Here is a 13306-nt window from a genome sequence, read left to right as displayed (position 1 = left end):
GCCATTTGGGGAGGAGTGCACATTGTGAGCAGGGAACAACAAAGCTCTACAGTGCAGCAACGCCACACAAGTCATCCATTGTCCCCCCAGCTCCTTCAAGGCCAGACGCAAAGGCACTCGCTGAGCATCCTACTCCAAGGGGATGAGTCACTGCTGGGACTGAGCCACAAAGAAGGGATGAGTCAGCAGTGATGGTTCCGCAAAAAACACACATCCATATTACTCCAACACACACACACACACACACACACACACACACACACACAGTCATAAAATACACACAGGTCATACATACATAACATCACAGCACTCCAAGAGAGCAATCTTATATATATATATAACAATCTCTGATTATAGCTGTGCAGGACAGGATTCAGGCCTTAAAGAGGGGAAGGGGTTTTGATTGTTTTAGCCATTTTCAAATGTTTATTTCCCGTTTTGCCTTTACCCTACCCCCTCTCTCTGACCTGAGTCTCTGGTGTGTATGTGTGTGTGTGGGTGAATGAATCCCTGGCTTCAACTGGGTACACAGAAAATGTGATCAGAATGTGAAGATGATTACGATCACAGCTGCTCTTCTGATGGGGCAGATGGCTGACAAGAAGCTTGCCAACCCACCTCATGGGCCACTGTTTTCAAGGTACGGGCCATTCTATAAATGCAATCCATCCATCAATGGCACAAAGAGGTTAACGCCTCCAGTGTATAACCATTTCATGCATTACGTTTACACACAGAAGGGATTTCAAAACAGTGTGCTAACAAGTCACAAAAGCAATGTGTATGTTAACCCAGCTCCATGTCAACAAAGATAATGTCATGAGCATGAAACTGCAGTCTACAGTGGCAGATCCAGTACATTATCCAGCAGCTACTAAGGCCTGGAATGCCTCAAACTCAAATGACATGTAAGTGAGTGGGGAGTTGAGGTCAACCGGAGGAGAAGCTGTTGAGCCTAGAGAGTCTGGACAAGTTCCTTTAGTAGCCGCGTTATGAAGCTCTTAATCCAAACCCCTATCCAGATTGACTTTAAGGGACCTGCCCAACCACACGAAAGCAAGGTCACGAGAGGTCTGAAGCCTTCACTTTTCAACTGATCTGGTGTCTAAAAGAATAGGAATGCTCCCCCCTCCCCCCTCCCCCATTTACCAAATGTAAATAATGCAAGTAATCTACATTTTTATTTTCCCCTTTCTCAGACATCTCCCATGTTAACATCCTGTTTCTGTCAGCAAAGGTAAAGGTGACTTGCAGCAATTCTCAGACAAGATGAAAAGAGATGGGCCCAGACTTCAGGACCCCAGCTGAAAATCAGAGCCCCAAATGAGATGAATCAATGCGAGATTCTGGTGCAAGCAAACCAGAACTGTGACTAAAGCAAACTCCTCTCCCCAAACTGCGAGTTTTGCCAATATTGCCAGTTTTTCCATTCACCATTAAAATACCCAAAAAGAGCTGCCAACAAAATCTAAGGCACTGCATTACAACTCTGGAAAACACTCAAACACGCAAGAGCTGAATGTGTTCCTTTTCCCTCCACTGGACTTCACTTTGAGTAAACTGTTGTTGAAAGAATCAAATATTTAATGATGGGGAGCACAACCAAACTGTGTGAAAAGGTTGACTGTAAACGTGAACCACAAACAAACTATGTAGTGTTATAAAAGGCCAGGCGTTTTTTTATCTTTCTAACAAGGAGTTTATTTGTTTCCAATTACAGCCATAACCTCTTCTCTGCGCTGGAGCAGCAGTTTACAGCCTTTTATGGAGAAAGTGAGTTGGGAGCATTTCATAAAGCTCTGGGTGAACAGAGGAAAAAGAAGGTAACAAATCAAATGTTACTGGATGCCAAACTGCCTGAGAGGCAAAACATGTACATGGACAGACAAGTATGGAGCACAGCTCAGGTAAAATTCTCTCAGTGCTGCAGTGACGTTAACACGTTGCAGCGATATGGCACGTCATGGCACCAAACAATATAAAAAGAACTGTTAAACGCTAAACACAAGTATGAACATTTTTGGATGCCAAAGCTTAAAATGCATACAAATTGCAAGCACCAGTTACATTTTTTGAATGTTGCAGTGATGTCACCTCTTTGTCAAAATATAAAACAAATCTAAACCAGGACTGCAAGGATACAAGACAGTATCTGGACTCCCCTAGCAATGAGAGATGAAGGGTCTAAAACACCACAGTTTTCAAACATACTTTGAAACTGAAACATGAATTTGTGACATGCATCATACTGTCAGGTTAGGTAGCTGTCAGGGTGGATGGCTGTCTGGGTCATGCCCCTTTATGGGAATAGACTCTATAGTGGAGAACAGTTAGCTGACCAGCCAGTTACTGTCATTACTGTTGATATGTTGTACGTAGCCAGCAAAGACATATAAATAGCGAGTAAATTAGCAACTGACAAGAAAAGCAATATAGAAACTCTCAGACACGATGCCTGTCTGTACTGGTCCCTCTGTGGTGGAATGAACTTCCCACAGGGGTCATTATAGTGGAATCACTGGCCATCGTCCAAGACAGATCGAAGACTCCCCTCTTCAAACTGCATCTCAGTTCCACTTCAATCCCCACCCCCTAACACATGCTACTTGAATTGCTTGCTGTTTATTTTATGTGTAGTATTGCAATGCGTTTTGGATTCTGTGATCTAGTGACTGTGATGTATGCTAGTGTTCGCACTTAGCTTCCCTTAGTTTCTACGCTGTCTAGTCAGGTTAGCACAAGTTAACTGGTTTGAGGTCCTTGAATGGCGTTATGCTCACACTCACTGGTCTGCCACTGTTGCTCATTCAACTTGAATGGATATGTGTCTCTTCTTTTGTGCTGGAAGTCGCTCTGGAGAGTGTCTTGTTAAATGAATTAATGTCATGTAATGTCACCTAGAGCAGGCTAACTCCTCAATTTAACTGCCTTTCACCATATACAAGTAGCTGCACACATTTAAACGGGAGAAATATATGCTTTTACCCTTCACCTCCATTGGTGACGGGTAAAAGAGCTCAGTGACTCGGAAGTCCAGATAAACTGTTACACTGATGATAACTTGATGTGGCGAAATACTCACCTCTTCAACAGAGCAGGGCAAGACCACACGGCTGCAAGAGAAAACACACAAGAATGTCATTCAATCAACATTACAACTGACAGGGGTACACTGTGAACCACAGGTCACTCAGGTAAAACCTGATACACCACATGACCAAAAGTATGTGGACATCCCTCCTAATTATTGAGTTCAGGTGTTTCAGCCACACTTGATTGTTAACAGGTGCATAAAATCAAGCACATAGCCATGCAATCTCCATAGACAAACCCTGGAAGTAGAATGGGTCGTACTGGAGAGCTCAGTGACTTTAAACGTGGCATTGTCATAGGATGCCATCTTTGCCACAAGTCAGTTCACGAAATTTCTGCCCTTCTAGATCTGCCCGGTCAACTGTAAGTGCTAAACGTGGAAGTAGAAGCGTCTAGGAGCAACAACAGCTCAGCCATGAAGCGGTAGACCACACAAACTTACAGAGTGGGGCAGCCGAGTGTTCGTAAAAACCGCCTATCCTCTGTTGAATCACTCACTACAGAGTTCCAAACTGTCTCTGGCTGCAATGTCAGCACAAGAACTGTGCATCGGGAGCTTCATGAAATGGGTTTCCTCAGCTGAGCAGCTGCACACAAGCCTGACATCACTATGCGCAATGCCAAGCGACGGCTGGAGTGGTGCAAAGCACGCCGCCACTGGACTCTGGAGCAGTGGAAACGCGTTCTCTGGCAGTGTGATGGACAAATCTGGGTTTGGTGAATGCCAGGAGAGCACTACCTACCAGAATGCACAGTGCCTACTGTAAAGTCTGGTGGAGGAGGGATAATGGTCTGGGGCTGTTTTTCAGGGTTTGGGCTAGGCCCCTTAGTTCCAGTGAAGGGTAACATTAATGCTACATTTTAGACAATTGTATGCTTCCAACTTTGTGGCAACCAGCATGACTGTGCCCCTGCGCACAAAGCAATGTCCTTAAAGACATGGTTTGACGAGTTTGGTGTGGAGGAACTCCAGTGGCCTGTATAGAGCCCTGACCTCAACCCCACTGAACACCTTTGGGATGAATTAGAACACCGATTGTGAGCCAGGCCTTCTCGTCCAACATCAGTGCCTGACCTCACAAATGCTCTTTTGGCTGAATGGGCACAAATTCCCACAGACACACTCCAAAGTCTTGTGGAAAGCCTTCCCAGAAGAGTGGAGGCTGTTATAGCTGCAAAGGGGGGGGTCAACAACAACAACAAAAAAAAAAAAAGCCCTGTCCAAGAAAGCCTTATTTTCCTGACAAATGTCCATCAGTCTAAGTAACCTGTGTGTCCTGAACAACTCCACTGCAGCCACCCCCTATGAAAAACCACATTCTCCAAAAGCCATCTCACAGATTCCACTGTCCCAGTGTTCTGGAGGGTTATACATACGGTGAGCTCCCAGACTCCACTGGCTCAGCCTCTGGGATGGTTACACACAGTCGGCTCACAGATTCCCCTGCCCCAGCCTTTGTGAGGGTTACTCACAGTCGGCTCACAGATTCCACTGCCCCAGCCTTTGGGAGGGTTACACACGGTCTGCTCACAGATTCCACTGCCCCAGCCTTTGTGAGGGTTACACACGGTCTGCTCACAGATTCCACTGCCCCAGCCTTTGTGAGGGTTACACACGGTCTGCTCACAGATTCCACTGCCCCTAGCCTTGGGGAGTTGCAGGTTGGAAGAGGACACATAGGACGCATACATCTGCAAGAAACAGTCAGGTGGCATTCCAAACCAAAACCTGGAATTCACACCGACTGTCAGAAAAAACTCTGAGGGACAGTAGGGGACTGGTGTGGAATGTGACCATCTTTCAGGTTCCAGGAGGGGGAGGGAGGCCCCCAGTTTCACCAAGCAAACCTGGCACCTGGAACAGGCACCCCAGGTCACAGTGCTGCACAGTGCACAGTATGCAATAAGCTGGTGGAAAAAGTGGAAAATTTTGAGTGTGCAGGATGGAGGCCTTAGTTAATATTCAACAGTCAACCAGAAGGAAAAACGCTGAGCCGTGATCATTCTCTGAATGAGACTGTGACAGAATGAGGCCGGTGACAGTAGATAGATAAGTAACAATAATTAGGCAGCTACAATACATCTCAGTTTGTTTTTTTTCCCATCCAGTTATTTGCATTAGTTTGCATCTAGTTACATTAGAGGGGGCATGGTTACCACACAAACCATCATGCACGACGGGCACTGGGCACGACGGTTGGCTTTGTGGAAGAGTAGGCCGAAAAAGGGAACTCTTATTTGTGGTTCAGCTTACCACAGGGAAAACCCGAGGCAAATGTGGCAGGGTTAGCAGCCAAGACACATGTAACACACAAAGAGATGATTATAAAAAAAGTGAGAGCCCTTAACGATTGCAGCACTGCTAAAGCACAAAAACAGCCAGGCAAACTACACTAGGCTCCACTCATGCAGGAATGGAGAAGTCCACGCCACCTCAGACCCCTTTCACACTGGCCTGGGAACCTGGGTTTTTGCTGCAATTTCTAGGAGTTTGGCTGGAGTATAAATGGGTCTTCCCGGGTTACTGCACCCAGGAAAGCTTCCCAGCTCCGGAGCTGTGTCCAGCTCTGTAAATTCCCAGGTCTGTTTCAGTGTAAAAGGGGATCCAGGGATTCATTATCTGCATATAGCTCACTCCTTGCTTTCTGACCCACATTTGTTTGGTGTTGGCTGCGGCTACACTCACCATTATTGTCTCAATGGACATCAGAAAATCTCTCCTACTGTCACTGAGTTTTAAAGTTCAAATTCCTTTCTTAAAATCGTTCATAATTCCATTCAGTAGAGTAAAACACTTCACAAAGATTCTCACACGATTGTGGGGAATTGAAATCAGATGAGCATCATATTTTAAATGACACAAATAAAATAAAAACCATGTCTGAATATTTAGGCTCCTGCATTTTTCTGTAAGTCACTGCAGTGCTGTCATAATACCTCAACATTCCATAAGCCCCAAGAGTGTGAAATTTTAGTCAAGCTAAATAACTATCAATTTAGCAAAGACAGAGTTAACTGACAGGTTTGTAAGTAGTTAAGCTAAACTGGATATATAAAGTAGTTTGCTTAAAATTGAATTGTTATCAAGAAAAAGAACAAGGAAAAGAGGAGGAGGATGGTGAGCAGATGGAACCTTTGATAAGTGTCCTGAGAAAAGACAAAAACAGCATATATGTCCTACCTAAAACAACTTAACTGAGGTCTGTGGATAACATTATATGAAATATCTTCAGACATTTCATTTATTAGTTGGCAAACTATCAATTGAAAGAGCCCCATAGCTCGGTTCAGCAGCAGCATCTGCTCTGACCATTTCATATACTCTGACTGGCAAATTCAGATGTTCCAGCCAATCCTGGACTGAAGCTGGGTTTCAGCACAAATGTGGCTTCAGTCTCCTGAGAAAGTGCTCAGACAGGCACCTTCCTGGCCAGGATAAGAAAGTATGGGAAGGATCTGACCATGCTGTAGGCTTCTGCTCTGTGTGAGGGGCTGAATGATTCTACCAGCCAGTGGGAATTAAAACGTCTGCCTGCAGGTTACTGTTGGGACCTGCATCGGCCTCATTCTCAAATGCCAATTGCGCAGCCACATGAGAATTTGCACATTCACAGTTCAATGTGGCCTGTTCGACAGGGGAGAAGTAGTTACTTCTGTCTGCCAATCCAGAGGCCCAGGTATGTAGATATTGTGGATCGATAGCTCCCACTGGAAGGAGCAGAACTAACTAATAACAATGAAAATAGACACACTGTCCACTGGCCCTCCAATATACACTGAACAGACTTATAATTATTGTTATACTAATGCAGACATCTTATAATCCAAACCTACGAATCACTCACATTCATGCAAAATCTGTCATAGTTGAGACTTTACTCAGTATAATCCTGTTACATGCCCCCCCCCCCCCCAATAATTCAAACAAAGCAGGTAGCAAGGCTTTTGGTTATAAGACATTAGATTACAGTATAACTAACTTTACCACATGCATGGAAAATGGATATGGTCACAATCATATTCAGACAGAACCCTGCTCCCATGCTTACCCTCCCTTGTGCTCTCCATTGTGCTTTATTCACCTACAGCTACACTGCCACCATTTGAGGCAACCTGTGATGTATGTGTGGGCTGAAAGGAGGGTCAAAATCTATATCACATTAGTCTATGCTATCAAATGCTTAAGGCTTGGCAGCTTGCATACAACCATTCTGTCCTTATTCCCATGTGCCTCGCTGTGCAGATCCCATATTAAGTCTGACAGCAGTCGGCACAGATGACCTGCCATTCTTGGGACTGATAGAAGGCAATATTTAGCTGATGTATCAGACTGAGACAGGAGACACGGTGAGAGCAAACTGCCTCACAATACCTTTCAGGAAGACTGGTTTTTCAACTTTGCAAGACTGGAGTGGTGAGCTAACTTTAAAAACAATCTACCAAATGATGAAGTGGACTTACTACTAAAGTTGCTTTGGTTACATCTAATTACTTTGTCCCGCTACAGGACAGAGGGGGATTAGCAAACATTTATCTTTATTAGTGGCAATTAGCTTTGGGTGCTTTTTCATCCTCCCAGGAAACAATTTGATACAATAACAAGGTACTCATTACTTTTTACAAGAAATAGTATCTTTTCCATTCTACTTCATGTTGTGTCTTAGGAGTTTGTGTTTTGATTCTCTATAGCACACACTATGAGGAGCTCTGGGGAATCCTTTGCTGAGGGTACTGTATTAAGAAACATGTGAGTGGCTGATTGATTGATTGATTGAAATGGTGCTGTTAGAGTGGATTGCCAGGATCAGGCCACACACTGCAAAAGCTCCAGGGGTGATGTGATACAGAACACATTCACACCTGCAAAACGGAAGAAGCAACAGATTTATATAACAAACAGCCTGGCAAGTACATACAGTCACAGCCAAGCAAAACTGTGAATACTAGAAAGGACTAGCAGGGAGAAACCCACAAAACAATTACACGCACTTCGAAAGCGAACCCACAACACAAATGTTTTTTTGTGTTGAAAGACCTTCAGTCACCCGAGGCAACATTGTCTGACAAGGACTGAACAGCGGAAGACTGGCATTTATATTGAGCAAGTGTTCCCCGTTCACCTGACAACACAATACAAGTTCAAACAAACATGTTCCACGTGACAGAATATGAGGAAGGAATGTGACTTTACTTACTGCACATACTGAAGTAATTTAATAGCTTAAACTCTACCTGCTTATTCACACTTGTGACAGATAGACATAAAAACACACACAGACACACATGCAGATACTTTCAAAGAACTGGCAAGCATATATCCATGTAAACTAAAGATCTCCTTAATCTTCTGTAATCTGTTTACAAAGTTCCGATTTTTTTGCCAATTTTTTTTTGCTTTAATTCTTGCAAGCTCCGTTCCAAAACACTACATCCATTTAGGGTTGTGCGCTAATCCACTGAACTGCTTCCAATCCCCAGTTGCACAATGTTGAGATGGCTCCTTTACAAAACTAAACAAAAACTGAATTCCACTGATTGCTGTGGCCAGATCTCCACCCACTTAAAGAGAAATCCCAAGGCTTGACACAAGGCATTCGCTCCAGGGTGAACACCATGGTCAAAGAAAATTTGCGCCTCAACAACAACAACAAAAAAAAACATGGTATAATTCATGTCTGCACGATGTCTGCCTCCCACATGTACCTCCTGTCACTAACATACTCATAACTTCACACATTTATTCACTTCCTACTTCAGAGAAACAGAAACCAGCAATTCCTTGTCATGGAAGAAACCCGTGAAAGCCAGGTGGCTGCGAAAACCGAAATGACGGTGCATGACACAAACTGCTGGCATTTCACGTCGAGCTCACACCCTGAAATGCCTATGTATTGGTGAAAAGCAGGGATTGGAAACACAATGTTCCTGGGTGCCTATATTTTGACATGTGGAGACGTTCTAGGACGTTACATACCACATAGGATAAGGTTACCAGTGGAGCATGACCGACTGAAAGGCACAACCCCATGCACAGTGTACATTAGAGATGCACAGCTGACAGCAGCACACGGGAAAGTTGTGTGCTAAATGAATTCACTTGGCCCCCATGAGCCTGGACCAGTCAGTACCACTTAAAAAAGGCCAAAGCAAGTACTTGTGGTGGGGATTGAAAATTGCATATGGTTGAGGTGGTTAGAGAATGAAGGGCTGAGCAAGCAACCGACTAACATAAAAGATCTGACACAAAAGTTTACCAAGAGGGGAGTCACTCGCCTCCATGTTTTTAAAACCAAAGTACTTGCCAAAAAACAAGTATCACACTTGTTGTCCTCTTATAAACTTAAAGCAAATGGGAAGTATCATCATGTTCAGCAGCTTCCTAATTCATTACAGTATGCACACAATCCACAAGGAAACTGAGGTCAAATCTGCTTCCTAGAAAAACAACCTCTGATAAAAGTCTCAACAAAATGCACACTCAGGCAAAATGTGGTGAAAGCCCAAGAGGGAAAGAAGGCCTTCAGTGAAAGTAGGTCTCCATGGCCTGGTATAAGGTCAAGGTGTCAGCTAACTCATGCCTGCTCTAAAGAACACACAAGAGCATTTTGACTGTGTCCCCTGCACTACCTGCAACACAACGCCCTGTGTTACTGGATTCAAATTTTCTATAAAACAAACACATGAAACTGATCATGAAGGCTTGATGAAACAAAATCAAAGCAGCAATGCTGGTACAAGGGCTGCCTGAAAACTTGAAAACAGCCCATGACCGTGTAATCAGCTAGAAGGTCAAAGGCCAGGAGAAATGTAGAAAATAGCCCATTGTGTTGTGGTACAAAATCCATTCACGCGCTTCAGCAAGGGTATTTCAGTCGCCGACATTACATTGTCAGTGTTCATGAATATGCAAATACTAATGTCTGAATTTACCTTTCTTCAAATTAAAATAGTTACGTTCGTTTTCATATGGCTCAAAAATATAGAAATACTCTCACTGACGTACATTTTGTGGCTAATCATTTAATTAACCAGGTTTGTCGTGTCACGCTACAAGGCAGTGAATAACCCCCTTTGGTGTCTGAGCTGAGTTTCTATTTCCATTAAGTTTCTAGTTCCATTAAGTTATTTTTCATTAACCATGCAAGGGACAACGTAAAACGGGAATGTAGGAAAAAGGAACTACCACGCAAGCATACCAAAGGCTTGTGTAGAGTTAAGCGTTATGTATTGTTTTTATCTTTCCACCCAGGTGGGTAGCTAACGTCATGCTACACGATTGTGGCAGTCACACCGCCTTCTGTGTAAAATGATTTGAGATCAAAAAGGAGATATAGTTTCAATCTATTATATTATCATCATTACACGTTTTGTTGCTATTGATTGAACCTAAGATAGGTCGAATTCAGTTCGTGTCAGTGGACGACCAGCTGGTGGTCAAAGTGCACGGCTCACGGGATGCTGTCAGGCGAGGAGCAACTTCTTCGCTGCCCAGGAGACGAACAGCTCCGAAATGCTAACGTTAGCTACCTACCTAGCCATTTAACGTAATCAAACGTTCAGGTAACATTTTAGGCAAAGGTGTGGTGTAAAAATGTACCAAACCACGGAGCACGATTTTCTAGCTGGAAAACTAAAACAATAACTACAGAACGCAAGTCACACTGGTTTCAGTGCAAGCTGAAAACTAAAAAAGTGATTTAGCCTTGACTGCCAGAACTCCTGGGTAGCTAACCAGGTAGCGACCTATCGGCACTCCAAAGGATTTAGTCAAGGCAGCTTCCTAACGTTTGCTAGATAGCTGTCTAACCAGTCTATGAGCGAAGAAACATATGACCACTATGTTACTCATGAAGTTATTCACACGGCTATTAGTCACAGTGAAGTTGTAAAACTTGCTAGTGACTGCATGTTTAGTGTTAGCCACTTAGCTTGTACAATATGACACCATTTCTTAGAACGAAATTTTGGTTCTTATGTGAAATGCTGGGTAAAAATCCCCTTCAGTTAGCCAGGAAACCCTCTACGATACCTGGCAAATACACTTTTGTCAAACTTTGAATGTGCAGGTTGTTCGTGCTGCCTGTACCGGTAGGCCAGAGCTGAGAAGCCGGCTACTACACCCAGCCATATCCTGATCACCATCCGCGCAGTCAAATAACCCACATATGATGCACGAAGTGCTTCTCTCATGAAAAAAGCAGAAACAAGAAACTATCTAGGTACGCGGTTAACTTTTTAAACTAACCTTACACTCACACTCAAACAACATTCCATACAACGAAGACAAAAGTAAAAATTAAAACTCACTATTCTTTGATGAGCACCATCTTCACCTCAAGGGCTGCGGCTGCGCGCAAAAGCTGACGTCACATGCACTTATCGGCCACTGCCTTATTCCGCCTCTCTCCATCGGTGATTGGTCAAACATGGAATGCCGAGAGGCATGAGCACGAGGGAGGAGGGGAATGGTTAACATGCGCTTCAGATTGGGTATATTATTTGTCAGTCATGCACACAAAAACTGCACGCAGAAATCCCGAAATACCGGGAAGTCTCCTGGGTATTGAGCCGCAAGCAGGCTTAAATGAGGAAACTAAATTAAAAGTCCCGTTGCTGCAGTTCTACCCAAAATAAGTTCGAAAAATGCAGGGTCATGATAAGGCATCGACCTGAGGTATACTGCCGGATCTAAATTTATCCTTGAGCTCACGACTGTGGTAAAAGTGCAGTAACTGCACTTTCTTTCTTTGGAATAAAGCACCCACTCACATTTATTGTTGGAATTCTTCATCAGCAGGTTATCAGTCTATGAGAACTGTAGCTATAGCAATTGTTTCAGGTAAACCTGAATAGCCTACCTGGGCATTATCATGAAACAGATTTGTTTGTGCGCTGGTGGACTGAGACTGTCGATGCTTGTGTTCAGAGACTTCCCTGTTTAATTTGTAATTTACCATTACATTATGCAAAATTGGATTATAGGTCCATAGGTTGTGGTCAACAGGAAAGCATTATTGTGTGGGTTGTGTCAGTGCAATTTTAACCTCTCAACTAGAAGCCATGATTGTCAGAAGAGACAGTGAGGCCATTCCATTGGCAATTCATTGGTTTCAGCTTTAAAGATTACTGGACCATTGATCTTGATCCTATTAGGTTTTAATGTGTTAGTGATCATGAAACCCAATCAATTTTTTAATAACTGAAGGACTTCATTGTAGTTTTTATGTGTTATATTCAACTAACACACAACATTACTGTATTTATATGAACAGTGTGATGATGTAATTGATCATGAGTCAGTTTTGAGATGTGCCACTTTTGGTCCAGAGTAATGCTGTAGGGCTGTATGTAGGCATATTATAAAGCATAATCTTGTGTTAGCAAGGACTAATCCTTGTTACCAATTATGTTTACCAAGTTTTCAAAAAGCTTGATAAACATGAAGGGATGTCACTATATGCATGATATTTCTCCTTAGACAATTACTTTCTGTCTGCAGTAGTTTTCTTCTTCATGAAACAGCTCTAGAGGGAAGTTTGTTAGTGAAATGTTAACATCCCTCCATTTAATTTTCCATAAATTCTTTATGAAAGAAATACACTGTTGGGGGTGTGATTGTGGTTCATTTGTTTATTGGGCCTATTTTGGGTAATATCGGTGAATTGCAGATATCCTAGAGTGCAGTCATAATTATGCTTAAATAACTCTTAAGTTACTTGCTGTAAGCCTCGCTGAAAAACCAATTACCTTAATCAAAAGATTTAAGACTTAATAATATGTGTAACAGTAAAAACGTACAGAAACACATTTATTTATATCCCTCCGTTATAACAAACAATCTTTCAATGAATGACATCTGTAACAAAGCAGTAACAGATTCTTGTTCAGTGACATTCAGTTGAGGGCAGAATTAAATTAGCAGCTAAATCAAATGAAATTATTTGAGAACCCAAAAAACAGCATCCACAATGTAACCCACACAATGTGCAGGACCAGGGTTGGGAAACTGCTCTACAGGATAGTATGATTACTGATAATAGGCTTACGGGGCTAATCAACGTTTAACCCTTTATATTTGTATGACATTCATATGAGGGAACCCCCCTAGAACTGGGGTTTTATGATGCACTTACAGAGGTTTTTAACTAAGACGTGTTCTGTACAGAGACGACTTAGATTGATGTGATATGGAACCCGATTATTGATGCCACGT

General features: G+C 43.0%; 1 protein-coding gene across 4 annotated transcripts in view; it reads right to left on the bottom strand.

The window, feature by feature from the left end:
- The window catches only part of LOC118776243 (phosphatidylinositol transfer protein beta isoform), a 32985-nt gene extending 21533 nt beyond the window's left edge, over positions 1 to 11452 (bottom strand). For all 4 annotated transcript variants that reach the window (XM_036526406.1, XM_036526407.1, XM_036526410.1 and 1 more), the window contains exons 1-2: positions 11401 to 11452; positions 3083 to 3113 (exon numbers count right to left, since the gene is read on the bottom strand). In XM_036526406.1, coding sequence (XP_036382299.1) covers positions 3083 to 3113; positions 11401 to 11420 — 51 coding nt within the window. In that variant the 5' untranslated portion in view covers positions 11421 to 11452. The remainder of the gene's footprint in view (positions 1 to 3082; positions 3114 to 11400) is intronic.
- Between the last annotated feature and the right edge of the window lie 1854 nt (positions 11453 to 13306).

Source organism: Megalops cyprinoides, chromosome 4, assembly GCF_013368585.1.
Source record: "Megalops cyprinoides isolate fMegCyp1 chromosome 4, fMegCyp1.pri, whole genome shotgun sequence".
In the NCBI taxonomy this organism is placed as follows: domain Eukaryota; kingdom Metazoa; phylum Chordata; class Actinopteri; order Elopiformes; family Megalopidae; genus Megalops; species Megalops cyprinoides.
Note: the sequence above shows the minus strand (reverse complement) of the source record. Positions and strands in the feature narration are given on the sequence as shown.